The sequence below is a fragment of the Engraulis encrasicolus genome, chromosome 19 (assembly GCF_034702125.1).
Source record: "Engraulis encrasicolus isolate BLACKSEA-1 chromosome 19, IST_EnEncr_1.0, whole genome shotgun sequence".
Lineage (NCBI taxonomy): Eukaryota > Metazoa > Chordata > Actinopteri > Clupeiformes > Engraulidae > Engraulis > Engraulis encrasicolus.
In genome coordinates this window covers 45042647-45058494 of record NC_085875.1, presented here as the reverse complement: position 1 = coordinate 45058494, position 15848 = coordinate 45042647, and the positions used below count along the sequence as shown (strand labels likewise).

At 41.1% G+C, this 15848-nt stretch overlaps 1 protein-coding gene across 1 annotated transcript; it reads left to right on the top strand.

Moving 5' to 3' along the window:
- The first annotated feature begins 659 nt into the window (after positions 1-659).
- Positions 660-14913, top strand: LOC134435508 (potassium/sodium hyperpolarization-activated cyclic nucleotide-gated channel 1-like). Its single transcript, XM_063184530.1, has 11 exons — positions 660-920; positions 1181-1373; positions 1495-1602; positions 2076-2213; positions 2927-3088; positions 5416-5509; positions 6468-6595; positions 8190-8336; positions 9245-9482; positions 14288-14461; positions 14740-14913. The coding sequence occupies exons 1-11, from the start codon at positions 751-753 to the stop codon at positions 14874-14876; spliced, it is 1689 nt and encodes a 562-aa protein (XP_063040600.1). The 5' UTR covers positions 660-750; the 3' UTR covers positions 14877-14913.
- The last annotated feature ends 935 nt before the right edge of the window (positions 14914-15848 follow it).

Genomic DNA, 15848 nt, shown 5'->3' with positions numbered 1-15848 from the left:
GGGTTTTGGTTGCATTAACAACAGGAAATGACTTTGTTGCAATGGTTGTTCTGACATCTTGGTGACCTACTGACTGCAACTGCTAGCAACCATCATTCCGACATAGCCTACCCTCCACTTCGACATAGTAAACTGACTTAAAAGTAATGTATCATTGTTGACATAGGCTAGTAGCCTGTCATTCCGACACCTCCGCCCAGAGGTTGAAGTTGTTCGGGGAGCTGTCCACGGGCGTGGTGCTGAATGTTTCCGGTGTTTGCCCACGCGCAGCTGAAATCGCTCTAGCTGTCCTCACGCATGGTGCTGAAATCCACGGAGGAGGATTCCCAAACTTTACAATGACGACTATTAGGCCTACATTCAATGGGCCCTACACACGTTAGCCTACTGCTTCGTGATGGGAAGAGATAGGCCTGGTTAGAGATGGCCGCTAGGCCCAATGACTAGCCTATGCCGCAGGCCTAGCGCAGGGCATTGCCCTACGTAGCCTATAGGCCTAAAATAATATAATAAAAAAACAACTGTAGGCTAGGCTACATCATATTGATTTATAGGCTATAGGCATACAATAATAATTAACCAGTATTCAGGACCGTTGGTCGTGCGCATGTTGATGATGATTGCCAGCGTTCCAAAATATGACGTCATTATTTTCATTTAATTTTAAATGGCCACATGGACGTAGACTGTTGAAGGAATTTAGGGCATTGTGCATTTACCAGAAATCACCAGTTATTACGCAAAATAACAATGGAAAAAGAAAATACATCGATTTTACCGCGTTGGAAGGAATTTTTCATACTGCCTGAAGACAACAAGACCACAACCGCTGTCTTTGGCAGCAGTGAAGGCTTGAGAAAGGAAAAGAAGAGGGCTTCTCAATTGACGTCCTGGGTTATACATCCTTACAGTACATTTAGGTAAAAAGGGCTACAGTGCCTGTGCTACTTTCTCTTTAGTCAGTTTTTAGTCGTTTTCTTGGAAAGAATTGTTCAATGTATTATTGTAATAATACAACAACAACAACAGGCTAGGCCTACCATTAGGCCTACTAGGCCTAGTTTTTGTTGTTGTTAGGCTTCTAGCCTATTATTTTGGCGATGCTGCTATGTCATGAGTTGCCTAATGTTGCAACTGACCTAAAAAAATAATTAATTGCCCATTGTTACTTTTATTTCAGGAAATATTGGCTTGTCCTTGTGATCTTGGCAACTTTCTTAAATGTTATTGTTATTCCGATGAGTGTGAGCTTTTTCACGAATGCAGTTCATAATAGTGCAACATGGATTGCAGTAAATATTGTGGTGGACATTTTGTTTGTTGCGGATTTATGCCTGAATTTCCGCATTGGGTACTGGACTGAAGGTACAGAAGTAAGTAAACACATTGTTTTTGTGAATTGATATCTGACCAAATCTAAAATTGATTCATACATTCAAATAGCCTTGATCATCTATATTAACTTAATATTTTGTCCCTTTTTGCCTTTGAAAGGTTGTTATTCTGGATGTCAAGGAAATAAAGACTCAATACCTAAAATCATGGTTTATTCCAGACTTAATAGCTGTGATGCCAATTGATTATGTAATTCTAATTGTTAAGGTAAGTACAAATTATTTTCTTCATGACACTAAATTCAGATTAATCCACCTGTGAATGAAGTGTGTGTGTTTTAACCGGTGGGGTGAGGCTGAGTCCCAGGAAGGTACTCCAAGAACATGGTTAAGAGATAAACCTGCCTAACCTACAGTAAGTGGAAAATCTGCTGAAGATAGCCCACATATGTCATTTAGTTCAGAAATGAAGGACTCCAGAGTCTTCAACGTCAAGGTTTACTACTGAGCCAGGTTCTTGGAATACTCTAATGTTATTGCAGTGACTCTGTCTATCTATCTGTCTATCTGCTGTCTGTCAGTCCACTCATGGTGTGTTGTGTTGTCTTATGGAAACCAGACACTTGCAGACTCTTGGCAAACATTGTATAAAGAAATACACCTGCTGTATTGCCTGCTTACCATCTCTGATAGCAATTGTTTACTGTTAAGAATTGTTTTGTTTTTTTTGCTCCTCTCTAGACCCTTGGCCATGCATCCACCCCAACTGGAGTTGCTGGTTTGCGAGTAGTAAAACTGATTAAGCTCACACGTTTATTCAGCTTGCTTCGACTTCTGAGGTTTTCGAGACTGCTGCGATACGTGCGTGATTGTGAAGAGGCAAGTGGATCTCATATAGGCCTAGTGTAGTGCCCTATTGTTATACTGCGTAGGGTGTTCCAAATACTAATGTCCATGAAATCATGAGGAGTCTTATTATCATTATAAAGAAGGTGTTTATTAAAAATATAATTTTAAATTATTGTTAAAGTGTAATAGAATGTACAGGTATCATTTATTTGTTTTGGCACCTCCTGTTTTTGGCGTGAACTCACTGATATCAAATGAAATGTCACCGTCTTGTTTCTGTATTGAACAGCACTGCTATGAGCTGATTCTGATGGAGGTCAGGGGTCAGCTGCTGTCATCACCTCTCCTGTGTTATTACCTCTGCCAAGGAGGTTGTGTTTTCGGTCCGTTGGTTTGTCCGTTTGTCTGTCTGTCTGTCAGCAGGATAACTCCAAAAGTTCTGCACAGATTTGGATGAAATTTTGTGGAGTTGTTGGAAATGACAACAGTGGTGATCCGGGTCACCGGATCCAAGATTGAAAAAAAAAAAAAAAAAAAAAAATCTTCACCATTGCAGGATAGGGCGGATTTTGACATTTCAGTTTCTAAATCCACAAAAACAAGGGAGAAACACTTGAAAAAAAAGAGGGTGTATCATAGTCAAATGTTCTATGAATCAGCTTCCTTGGCAGAGGTCTGCACTCTCTGAGTGCAGTGCATTTCTAGTAGGTATTAATGATTGCATTTGATGTCATTCTGCACAGGCTTATGGCATGTCCAACGGGGGCTTGGCCGAAGCCATTCAGTTTCTGCACTTTATCGTCCTCATTGTTCTGATTTGTCACTGGTGTGCCTGTTTTCACTTCATGGTGGCCAACATCGGAGACTTTCCTGCCAATAGCTGGATCACTAAGGAAGGCCTACAGGTCGGTCTTGCTCAACAGGACTTCCCATGAATCCCTTTATCTCCACGTTATTATTATTATTACAGTATTTATGTTCGTTAAAGCACATTTTTTTGTAACTCCGGCTGCGAAATGCTTCACCCAGATGCACACACCTACTGTATAACCAAATTAGGCAAACTTATATTACGTGACTGCTTTGCACTCAGTTTGTAATTTATAACACACACTTTACAAAATCAGTCCATCACACCACTCATTTTGCAGACCTTTGAACACATTTCATTGCTTTACACACAATTTACAAGTGATGAACACACTCCTAGACGTCTTCAACGTCCTCAAAATTGCACATTTTTTAATAAACCAAGAGGCAAAGTTGTTTTTATTTTTAACTGTCTGTGTCTAGTTGTTGCAACGTGTCCTAGTAATGTGATGTTAAGGATTTGTTTAAAAAAAGAAAAGCAGTTAATTTTAAAACTATGTGTAGGGTTCAGCAAACCGTGTTGGGATTTGCGATGTATCTTATATACAGTCCCAGAAAAAAGTTTGTACACCCTTTGAAATTTCTTACCTTTCTGTCAAAATTGGTCATAAAACATGGTCTTATCTTCCCGGAAATCACAAGAAGGAACAACCAGAGTCTGCTTTAACTAATTCAACCCAAACATTTACAAGTTTTCATATTTTCATTGGCCATAAGATGTAAACATTCACAGGACAGCAAGGCATAAGTAAGTACACCCTTGCATTCAATAGGTTTTAACCCTAAGTTAGTCGCAATAACCTCAACCAGATGTTTCCTGTAGTTGCAGATCAGATTAACAAAACAATCTGGATGTATCTGGTCTCCCTCTTCTTTAGAAAACTACCTCTCGTCAGCAAGGTTTGTGGGATGTCTGGAGTGCATAGCTTTCTTGACTTCATGCCATATAATCTCAATTGCTTTTTGTCAGGGCTTTGACTGGGCTATTCCAGAATGTGTATTTCATTATTATGAAGCCATTCTAAAGTCAATTTGCTTCTTAAGTATGGGTTATTGTCACATTTCAGCACCCATCCTCTTGTGTGCTTCAACTGTGTGACAGACTACCTCACTTTTTTTCTGTAAAATATCTCGATAAACTTCTGAGTTCATTGTTCCACTGATAATAGCAAACTATCAGGGGCCTGAGGCAGCAAGGTAGCCGCATATAATGATGCTCCCGCCACCATACTCAAAGGTGGAGATGATGTTTTGGTGAAGGTGTGGTTCTCCAGTTCTCCTCCAAACATGACATTGTGTGTTCCCCTGAACAATTCAACTTTGGTTTCAACGTTGGTCTACAGAATATTTTGCAGTAATTCTATGAAGCATATAAATGCTTTTTCGCAAACCTCAAAGGTGCAGCAATATTTTTTTGGACAGAAACCCCATTAATTTTATATTGGCAGAATGAATCCCATTTTTAGCTATTCTTGGTTACATCTCCTCTTCTGAGTATGGTGGCGGCAGCATCATTATATGCGGCTACCTTGCTGCCTCAGGCCCTTGACAGTTTGCTATTATCAGTGGAACAATGAACTCAAGTTTATTGTGATATTTTACAGAAACAAACTTGAGGAAGTCTGTCACACAGTTAAAGCACACAAGAGTATAGGTCCTGAAATGTGACAACAACCCATACTTTAGAAGCAAATCGACTTTAGAATGGCTTCATAATAATGAAATACACATTCTGAAATAGCCCAGTCAAAGCCCTGACAAAAAACAATTGAGATTATATGGCATGAAGTCAAGAAAGCTATGCACTCCAGACATCCCACAAACCTTGCTGACGAGAGGCAGTTCTCTAAAGAAGAGGGAGACAAGATACAAAACAGATTGTTTTGTTAATCTGATCTGCAACTACAGGACAAGTCTGGTTGATGATATTGCAACTAACTTAGGGTTAAAACCTACTTAATGCAAGGGTGTACTTACTTATGCCCTGCTCTCCTGTGAATGTTATGGCCTTATGATCAATACAAATATGATAACATGTAAATGTTTGGGTGGAATTCATTAAAGCAGACTCTGATTGTTCCTTCTTGAGATTTCCGGGAAGATCAGACCACGTTTTATGATCAATTTTGACAGAAATGTAAGAAAATTCAAAGGGTGTACAAACTTTTTCCTGGGACTGTATGGTGTGAGGTTGTGGTATTCATGTTAAAAGTTCCCAGCTCCAAGTTACAAACAAATCTGCTTTAGTTATTAGAGAAAAACTGTTATAATCATTATTATTATTATTACTGGTATTATTATTATTAATAATATTAATATTAATACTACCATCATTGATATAATTTCTGTTCCTTTGTCTCAGAACAAAACTATGAGTGTTCAATACAGCAGGTGCATGTTTCGTGCTCTTTGCCACATGATGACCCTCAACTATGGATCTGTTGGAGTTCCTAAAGGTGAGAAAAAAATCTCTCTATCTCTCTCTCTCTTTTTCTCTCTCTTTCTCTCTCTCTCTTTTTCTCTCTCTTTCTCTCTCTCTCTCTCTCTCTCTCTCTCTCTCTCTCTCTCTGTAGTATATACACACACTTTATTACCAAAAGTATTCGCTCACCTTGACTCGAAGAGTTTGGCTCCAAAACGCTATAAATCCATTTTGACCGATTTGAGTAAAAAGGTGTTTTCCCTAGCAAGAAAGTAATAAGGCTGAAAACGACTGTTTTCTGCTTCAAACTATCAAATACCATAATAAGGTTAAAATGACGCGAACAAATCAAATCAACATTTTGTTTTTTAAAGATTTATTTTTTAAAAACATTTTGTTTTTTTGCAAAACACAACAAATCCATGTCATGTTTTTTTAAAATGTCTTATATTATAGTATTACACGCCGGATTTTGATGAAAACTGAATATGGCCTTTTCAAGAGTGATCATATACCATTCTGATTCTGGCTCTAACTCTTTTTTTTTTTTTTTTTTTTCAAAAATGGTGCTTATGCCGTTTTGGAACCAAATTCTTCATTTGAACGTAACTGCCATCCCATTCTTAACCCATTGGGTTCAATATGATATCAGTCCACCTTTTGCAGATACAGCTTTAACACTTATGGAAAGGCTGTCCACAAGATTGAGGAGTGGGTTTTTAGGAATGTTACTTTGACCATTCTTCCAAAAGTACATGGGTGATACAACACTGTTGTTGGTGGAGATGGTTCTGGCTCTCAGTGTCTCCTGCAATTCCTATGAAAAGGGTTCTATTGGGTTCAAGTTAGGACTCAGGGCAGTTAAGTTCATCCACACCAGACTCTAATATCCATGCCTTTATGGACTTTGATACGTGCACTGATGAAGTCTTGTGTGCAACTGGGCCTTGGGCTGATGGCCCACAGTATAAACAGGGCTTGTGTCCTTCCAGGTGTGGAGCAGCTGTGGGTGGACATCATCAGTATGATGATGGGTGCAGTCATGTATGCCCTTGTGCTGGCCCACATCACTGCCATCGTGACACATTCCGGGGCCAGCGAGAACGTCTACGCACACAAGGTGAGCTGAGCTGAGCTGCGCATACAGTCAGTGCTGGCCTGTAACTAAAAGAAAAAAGACACCTGGGCACCAGGGACACCTTTTGGCTTAGGGCCACTGCACCCTGGTTCCGGCAAAGTGCAGCACACTGCTCCGCCAATGATTGATTTCACTGTTTTCAATATACTGTAACCCCGCACTCCGTCCGGCACAGATATCCGAATATCTGCACTGGTTTGGGGAGTTCTATTGAAAACAGTGGAATCAAATGTTGGCAGCGTAGTGCGCCGCACTTTGGCGGAACCGGTGTGCAGAGGGCCTTAAACTGGCCCATCACTCATACTGCAAGCCATCTTCATACTGTGTCCGGTTTGACTCAGTCCACTCTCTATGAAGATGGAACAATGTGGGCCGCCCCGTCCAAAGTGGGCCAGTCCCTAACAAAAGCAAAACAAACAAAGAAACAAAAGCACAACAGTATCTGCCCCTCGGGAATGTTATCCCCTGTATACCAGATTTCCAGTCCAGCTCTGCATACGGTTCAATAAAGAAGGGCTGGATCATTTTTCACTGATAGTGGTGATCAGTGGTTGTGATCAAATTGAGGTCATTCACAATGGTCCGTCAGGTCTTGAATTCGTCAGACATGACTTTTGACCGTTGACGCCTTAGGAACATTAGATTAGAGATTTTGTAGAATCTAAAATAATTGACTACTTCAATTGTACCCGAAATTCACTTAGAAAATGAAGAGGTCACTACTCCAGTGCTTAGGTCCTTGCACAGGCTCTCAGTGAGGTTTACAGTTGGGTTTAAAACACTTCTCATTGTCTTTAAATCACTCAATTGCCTAAATATGAAATATAAAAATAATAAATAAATATATTACAGAAATTACATTGCATTATGCTAGAGAGAGCAATATCATCCTAAAAGGTATCTTGTCTTTAGTGTGTCCTCTGCTGGTTGTATGTCTAGCGTAAAATCTAGGTAGAGTGAACAGTGGCTTACTTTAAGAAGAAATTGAAAACAGCTTTGTTTTCATCTGTTTTTGATGAACTACTGTAGTAGGGATGTTCTTTCTTTCAGGGGTGTACAAAGTAAAATGTATGGGGCTGGTTCAAAAGTTGCACATTGCCGCTATAGTTACATTGTAGTAGCCTGTTTTCCACACAAGAGGTCACTATGAGTATAGTGCAGAAAAATGTGGCTGTGAAAATAGAATCCCTTGTTCCTTCTAGTTCAATGTGTGCTTCTGTCAGTGTGTATTGTTAAATTCACACAAAATATATGAGGTTTGATCAGATGTGATAATAGAAGAAAAAGTGATTACATTATGATATGGTGTGTTTGTTTGTTTATTTATTTATTTGTTTGTTTGTTTGTATTTGCTTGCTTACTTACTTACTTACTTACTTACTTACTTACTTACTTAATTTAAGGAACCCTTAATAATGGTAATATTATATATGCTCTATGGTCTGCTCAGTAGAAGATGTGATTTTAAATCAGGAAGACAGCTCATATCATTCCTTAGCGCGAGGGGGGGAAATATCAGGCATTAACAACAACGAACATTAACATTTCAAGGCTGGTCTTTGCGTTTGCTTTGCAGTACAATGAGATGTGCCAGTATATGCGCCAGTGCCACCTCCCACCAGACCTGCTCCGTAGGATACTGGATCATCTGTCCTGCCGATACCTGGGCAGGTATTTCGACGAGGAAGAAATTCTCAAAGACCTCAATGAGCCTCTCCGGCGGGTATCGCATTGCATTTTGTTCTTTTATATGTGTCTGGTCCTCTGGGAATGTCTCCATTCCAAAACTTGATGTTGTTGTTTCTTGATGTGTATTAATGTTTCAATAACAGTGCTGGCTCGCGACAACTGTATTGTAGAGTCTACCCATTGATTGTATTACTCTCAATGAGTCTACCAGATAGGCCTACTGATTATTCAAAGAGGAACACAGAACAGTTTTAAGGAATTAAGTTAAGGAATTTGTTGGTGGCAAGGATGGACAAATGGTAATAAAGTCATGCCTTCTGAAAACAAACCCAACACACGCTCTCCCAGACGTAGTGTGAGGAGCTCACAAAGCTATGTGGAACTACAGAGGCCTGGCGAGAGTCAGGCTCCCTTTAGACGGGCTCGGGGAACATTACATTACACTGCTATCAGGGCCACTGTCATGAATGGGCCCCCCACCCAATACATATAGTTAGGCCCTTAAATATTTGGATATTGGCAGGATTTTCCTCTTTTTTGGTTCTATACACCATCCCTGTGGATTTGAAGTGAAATAACTGAGATGTGCAGTAGCTGCAGACTTTCAGCTTTAATATGAGGGTATTTACATCCAAATCGGGTGAACTGAGTAGGAATTACAACAGTTTCTATGTGCCTCCCAATTTATACGGGGCCAAATTGACAGATTAGCATTTATACATTAAACTTTCACTTTTTAATATTTGGTTGCAAATACTTTCCAGTCAATTACAGCCTGAATCCTGCGATGCGTAGACACCATTCGACACTGGGTTTTATCCCATTCCTGTTTATTCTTGGGGTATTTTCCCTTCACCTTTTCCCCTTCCCTCCAGCAGTTTTAGCGCGCTGTGCCTTAGCACTCCCATAACATCAACCTCTTTGTCTTCTGCTCATCAACAGGCTATTATACACCACAACTGCATCAATTTCTTCGAAAACCACCCAGTCTTCAAAGGTGCCAGTCCTCTGTTCATCGAAGAGGTTCTGGAAATGTTAAAGTTTGAGTTCTACATGGCTGGAGATCTCATCATCAGGAAAGGGGACATTGGGGACTGCATGTACTTCATCGAGAAGGGCGACGTGCAAGTGGAGACTGGCACCTCTGCAGAAGTTCTGTCAGACGGGTCTTTCTTTGGCGGTAAGTTAACAGATGGATAGCACTGGTTCTCAGCTCCTTTTCCTCAACTTACTGTACGGTAGGTCCTTCTCCACAGTAGGCTATGGGTCCAAATCAGTATAGTACCTCCTGTTTTTTGCAAGACAAGACGTCATTGACAATAGAAGTTTTTATTCAATATCTTGCAAAATCACAATTCAAAGGTCATTTCCTTATGTGTCAGCGTGATGTTGAATGAGGAAAAGTCCCCCAATAGTTGCTCTGCCTACCTAGGCTGACAGCGGGGAACCTTTATAGTTTTCTCCACCGAGTGAAGCGAAGCGCAGAAAGAGGTAAAGCAAAAGGAGAAGAAGGGAGGTATGATATCAAGTTGGACCCAAAATGTGTACTGTATGTGAACTGAAACCCAGTGTCTCTGGGCTCTCAGTGATTGCTTAAGAGCTTGCAGATGTCAACTAGAAATCTACTGTGGTTGAACGATCAGAAGAAGACCTGTTTATCTTCTCAGATCCCTCCCACACTGTTAATTGTTGAGCATTGTGCTTCATTGAGTTCCATAGGGATTCTGTGATTAATTGTTTTGGCTTTTGTGCTTTATTTATGATAGGACAGTGACAGAGGGACAGGAAATGAGTGGGGATAGAGACGGGAAGGATTTGCAAATGACCCAGTCCTTCTCGCTCTCTCGCTCTCTCTCTCTCTCTCTCTCAGTTAGTAGTATGTGCTTCATTTTGTAATATGCCTGGTTTGCAATAGTCAGGGGAGTCTGGCCTGCGTGCTAATGTGCTGCTGTGATATCCACCTACCAATTTTAGATTTCAACGTGCCCTGTGATTATTTACACCTCCAAAGGCAGCTCGATGGAACACAACATCAGTCAATTAGCAAATCAGAAATGTTCCTATGATTCTAATTTAGCCAGGAGTCCTTGGCTCCCCTCTACCCCTTACCGCCATCCCCCTCCCTCCCACACACGCGCGCACACACACACACACACACCCCGATCCGATCCCCCTTGTGCCTGCCCGCCCTCCTCCATTTTAGATTTGCACCCTGACAGTGACAAATGGCTCCTCTGCTCGGCGAGATTGGAAATTAAAAGCATTTAGAGTTGCTCATGCATTTATGCTAATGAGAAATTCAGCTATGATTTGCATGCAAAAGAGCCGCGTCTGAAAGCTCATCATTTTCTGCGTCCCACCCACCCTCCCCCGTCCCCAGTCACTCTCTGTCTGCATCCTGCCTTTTTTTCCCCCCTGACCATGTCGAGTGTGTGTGTGTGTGTGTGTGTGTGTGTGTGTGTGTGTGTGTGTGTGTGTGTGTGTGTGTGTGTGTGTGTGTGTGTGTGTGTTGACCATAAAAACAGTGCTGTGTGGAATGGAAATGTTGGTTGTAAAGATCCAAGTGTACAAGTGAGGCTTCATGAAATGTTTGGCATGCATGTGCGTTTGTAAAGGGGCCAAGGGACTATAAAAGAATTATCAGGATGAATGTTAACAATTGACGTAGCTACTCTAAAATGAATATTTGGGCATACATCTGAAAGTGCCTGTTCAGCCTGTTCATTTCGCTGTGCCCCTTTAGACCATGATGTGGCATTTCCCTTCCCTGGTTACCACCAGACCTAATTATAAGTGAGATTAGGTCTGGTGACCTGCCTACTGTAAATTCCGTAGGAGGTGGAATACTTGGCCATAATGACATCCTGCCCTGCTCTCTGATTGGACTGAGACACTGTAAAGATTGGACTACTTGGCCATTTTGACACACCCGTCCTGCTCTCTGATTGGACAGAGACGGGGACCATGATCTGGTCCATTTCTGAGTAAAGTTTTCATGCTGCCTTTCAGATCGGAACGATTGTGTGGAACCAAAGGCAGCATGGGAGTTCCCAGGCTAGCATTTCCACACAGTACTAATGGCATTTTGGCAGCTACTGTATGTGAAGCTTGTTTGAAAAACCTGGACATGCTGAGGATTTTTAGTGGGAATCTACACAGCAAAAATGCAGTGTGTGTTAAGTTAACTTAAGCAGTATTCCGACGGGAATAGTTTTATTTATGGACATGGGGTAATGTGATTTTTATCTCAGGACGTCAGTAAAAGAAAAGGCCGATTCGGACTAGATTGAAATATCTCAGTAAACGAACAGAAAGTAGGAGGGGTTACTCATCACGCGCGTGCCAACTCCACAATATATTATTGATTTTTGAGCACATTATTGCGCATCCATGGTTGCTTTTGGCCCCATGGAACAATTCTAATAATTGGCTGTGTCTTTACTAACCCATCAAAATCCATTATAATGCGTCTGCATGCGTGTCTTTTCATTTGGAGAAAGCGTTTGACCATGCTGTCTGATTTTGACAGCGAACACAGCTTGGAACAACTTCCTAACACAAAACTAACTGTTTACAGCAAGGCTGTAATGTTTGCAAGCCCAGAGAGATTAGATATAGTCATAGTATGCGTTTTGTGCACTTAACCAGACATCTTTACATGAGGTCGCATTCGGACGGTATTAGTATTACCGAGGGTAATTTCCTCGGACCGTTTCACAGTAGGTATAACTCGCAGTGAAGTTTACCGACATACTCAGCTATCTTTACATGACATGGCGCATTCGGACGAGACTAAATATCCCAGTTATTATTACTTTACCCGAGGTCCCCCCATTAAACTAGTCCCGTCGGAATAGGGCTTTAGAGAGACCAACACTGAGTACACACATTCGTTACCGCCCTTTAGAAATACAGTAATAGCAAAGTCTAAGTGCAAAGTGATTTGTAAATAGCTTGCTTTTATTTTGCAATGCTTGTATGCACTAATGCGTTTGTTTCGAGCTTTGCTAATTGTTGCTTTCTGCAGCACGGTGTCATTAGGATGCTAACTGCATTACATTTGTACTATTGGTTTCATTGGTGGTTCCTAAGAACATTCCTTGAGGTCTACGCAGCCTCGAAAATTACTACTTTTCAAAAGGAAGGCTAGCTTTTTTTAAAAGACTGATATCTGACTTAGATCTTGACTTAGAAGTCGGTCAGCAGAGAATGGCCTCAAATGAGACATATTGCTTGTAATAGCGACCAGGGAAATGCCAAAGTATTTCTACCATTCTTACCATTTCCACTGCCTTATTGAAATACAGTCTGCGTAATATGTGTGGTAGCCACTTTGCATAATGCAATTTCCGTTAACCAAACTTGAGGTTGAGGAGCCATATTTACGCATCCATATGAAAATCGCCCAAACTCTGGCATTGGTGGCGTTGGTGTATAGGCAATGTTACTGGCTACTGTGGGGTGGAGGGGAATAGAGATGGAGCTGGATAGGAGTCAAATTATTTAGCTTCAGAACATGTTTACACCTGCCATGTCTACCACCTACCATACTTTTTGATCAGATCAGTTGACATAGACATAAATAATCTCAACGCTAAGCATTGCACCAACATGGGCTTTGCCGATGTTGTCGGGAGTTAGGCTACACTTAAGGCAGACAGTAGTGGTCTCAGAATGCATGTGGAGATTGAAGTGCACTTAGGATATACTTTCTACCCTCAGATCACTTCAGTAGACACATTAATTGCTGCCATAGCTGTCTGAAGCTGTGTAACCTGTGAAGATCCATTGGTCCCGTTTAAAGATGAAAGGCTTTGGGGATCTAAAACTGAAGCGGCCATTAAAGATCAGACAACACGGCGAGTCAGCCATGGTGTCACTTATCAACACTTTAAGCGCAAAGATTTATTAAGGAAATTATAATGATCCACATGCACTATGTGGTGCTACAGTACATCATTTAGGCTACATGCAAGAAACCATGCCACATTCTCACACATTAGTCTACATGTGTTATAGGTTGGGGGAAAAAAAGATTTGATATAAATAGAGTAGAAGGCTTATTTTTCATTAATTGATGAGACAATTTGGCATTGCTATAATGGAGAATGAAATTGTTCAGTTGAATTCAGTCGGTTGAGGTGTCAATGCAATGAAGTCCTACCTAATGGAGGATTATGTGAAGGAGCTTTCAAAACATCGTCATGTCACTTCTATTTGTCATTCTGTTATATTACTCTGAGAGGGCGGCAGCAATTAGAACCATGGTTACTGTGCAATTAAAACCCCTGCTTTCATTAATAATTTTGATACAAATTCATCATCACGAGAGAGAGAGTGTGTGTGTGTTTGGCTCTTGCAAAGGCGTTTCAATTATGTTCCTTAATTAGAAATGTCAATATTAAGAAATAATTAAGCTCAAATGGATTAAGTTTGTCATGTATATGCTCCTCAAAAATAGTGGTTGGCTACTATCTCTTGTATTGTGGCCTCCCTTGTCTTTGTAAGACATCCAACAAATTCGTATTGTCCTGTATGCTCCGGCCTTTGTCCACCATGTTTCTTGCTCATAGTGCGGAACTCACAGTACAAGGAAAAAAAACACAGTACAAAGCTGAGTAACAACCCTACACCTATTTCACAATGTACGGAATGAATGAGCATTTTGGGACTTAAGTTCAACTAAGCAGTGTGTATACATCATTGATATTGTGATGCGTTATTATAAAGTAGTAGTAGGTGCGTAGCGTAACCTATTAAGGCCATCATTTAAAGGCAGTCCATTATCACTAAATATATAGCAGTTAGCACCGCCAGTAGGCTAAACCAAGTTGTGCTATTTGTTCAATGTATTATATATCCCCTCCTGTTAAATCAAGTCATTGTTTTTTTTTTTTCAGACATGTATCGTAAAAGTTGTGCCCTTTATCTTCGATGGTGTAACTTCCATCTACTAATGACTTGTGCTGTTTGTTGTTTCCACAGAGTTTTGCTTGGTAACTAAAATGAACAGACGGTGCTGTAATGTGAAAGCCTTGAGCTTATGCCGCCTGTACAGCCTCTCTGCCAGCGACTACCTAGAGGTGGTGCAGCGCTTCCCTGAACTCCTGCAAGACGTCGGCACTGTGGCCAGGCAGCGCTTGAATTCCATGGTCCCTGGTAAGAGACAGATATCCATTGATGAGCTCTTTTCCAAAATTATATATATTAAAATGTTAAAATTAAAATTATATATATTAAAATATATGTATTAAAAATGTTCTGAAATGAAGTGTTTTTATTGTCTTTCTCTGCTTCAAAGTTTGTAAGTAATGCATTATCTGTAAGACTGGAATTGTAGCTGACGTCTGGATATCATGACTTTTGTTACTAAACCACAGGTAGCACTTCTTCCCTTTTTTGCATCTAATATGACTCTTCCTGCGACCCTTTTTCAGTGCCTGTCGATAAAGCCGATGTTGAACAGATAGAGGATACTGCAGATGCTGAACAAGTGGACATTTCATTCGTCTCTGTTTGCATCACCAACCCTTCCAATGGACAGGTGGAGTGTGTTGGAAACAATGACTCTTAACTCTAAGTTGTCACAATAAATGTATTATTTTTTTATACATATAAAAAGCTGTGAATATATTTGTAAATCTGTCAAATATGAAATCCAAATACCTCATATCTCAAAAAGTGTAAGCCAGAGACAGACAGGCAGACAGACGGTTAGACAGACAGAGCTCAAGTGAACAAACCACTGCAGCATGTGTCATTTCAGGGCTTGATGCTGTAGTGTAGTGAAGCGAGCAGGGAGGGGTAAATCTGTCCAGTATATCCTAAACAAAGTACCCTCTTGGGCTTTACCACTTTATTTCATCATCTTCACCATGCCATCACTGCCCTTTGATTTCTCCACAAGCTGTAAATCATATAGTACACACTGTGTGTGTAGTCAACGTCACCCATCTCTCCCAAGCAGGGCCACTGACTGCGCCAGGGACAAAGTCATCTGTAATCCCCCCCTCCCTCAAAGCATACAGTGTAATGGGGACCCAATTTTGGGCCCGCCCTCTCCCTGGGCACGAGTCAACATACCCGTTTGCTCCCACTGTTGGCTGCCCTGCTCCCGAGCTCTGATGAAAAGAGCAGTGGTGGAAATGGGAATGGCCCCGTTGCTTACATATTCACTCAGGAGTCTCTCATTAGCGGCCCGGGTATTAGGGCGACTGGAGGGTTTCAGCGTTCGTTTGATTTTAATGAAGTTTAAACAGTCTCCTGAAAACACCTGTTGGCGGCTAGTACGAGAGCGACGGCTAAGAGAGAGGGACTTGAAAGCGTAGCGGGCTCAAAGGGACGCTCTTCTGTAATGATACCATCTCTCTCTCTCTCTCTCTCTCTCTCTCTCTCTCTCTCTCTCTCTCTCTCTCTCTCTCTCTCTCTCTCACTCTCTCAGTCTCTCTCTCTCTCTCTGCTTTGCTAATTTTTTGCTCAAAGCACTCCTGTGACAACACTCTAATTAGAGTCCAATGTTCCCTCAAAGTTGTGGGATGTTATTGGC

What these genes read in the sequence shown, in the direction of transcription:
- LOC134435508 (XM_063184530.1), top strand. Translation starts at nt 751, where the DNA reads ATGGAAAAAGAAAATACATCGATTTTACCGCGTTGGAAGGAATTTTTC. An exon ending in TCACTAAGGAAGGCCTACAG is followed by an intron (nt 3,089 to 5,415) that starts GTCGGTCTTGCT and finishes CCTTTGTCTCAG; the next exon opens with AACAAAACTATGAGTGTTCA. An exon ending in AGAACGTCTACGCACACAAG is followed by an intron (nt 6,596 to 8,189) that starts GTGAGCTGAGCT and finishes TTTGCTTTGCAG; the next exon opens with TACAATGAGATGTGCCAGTA.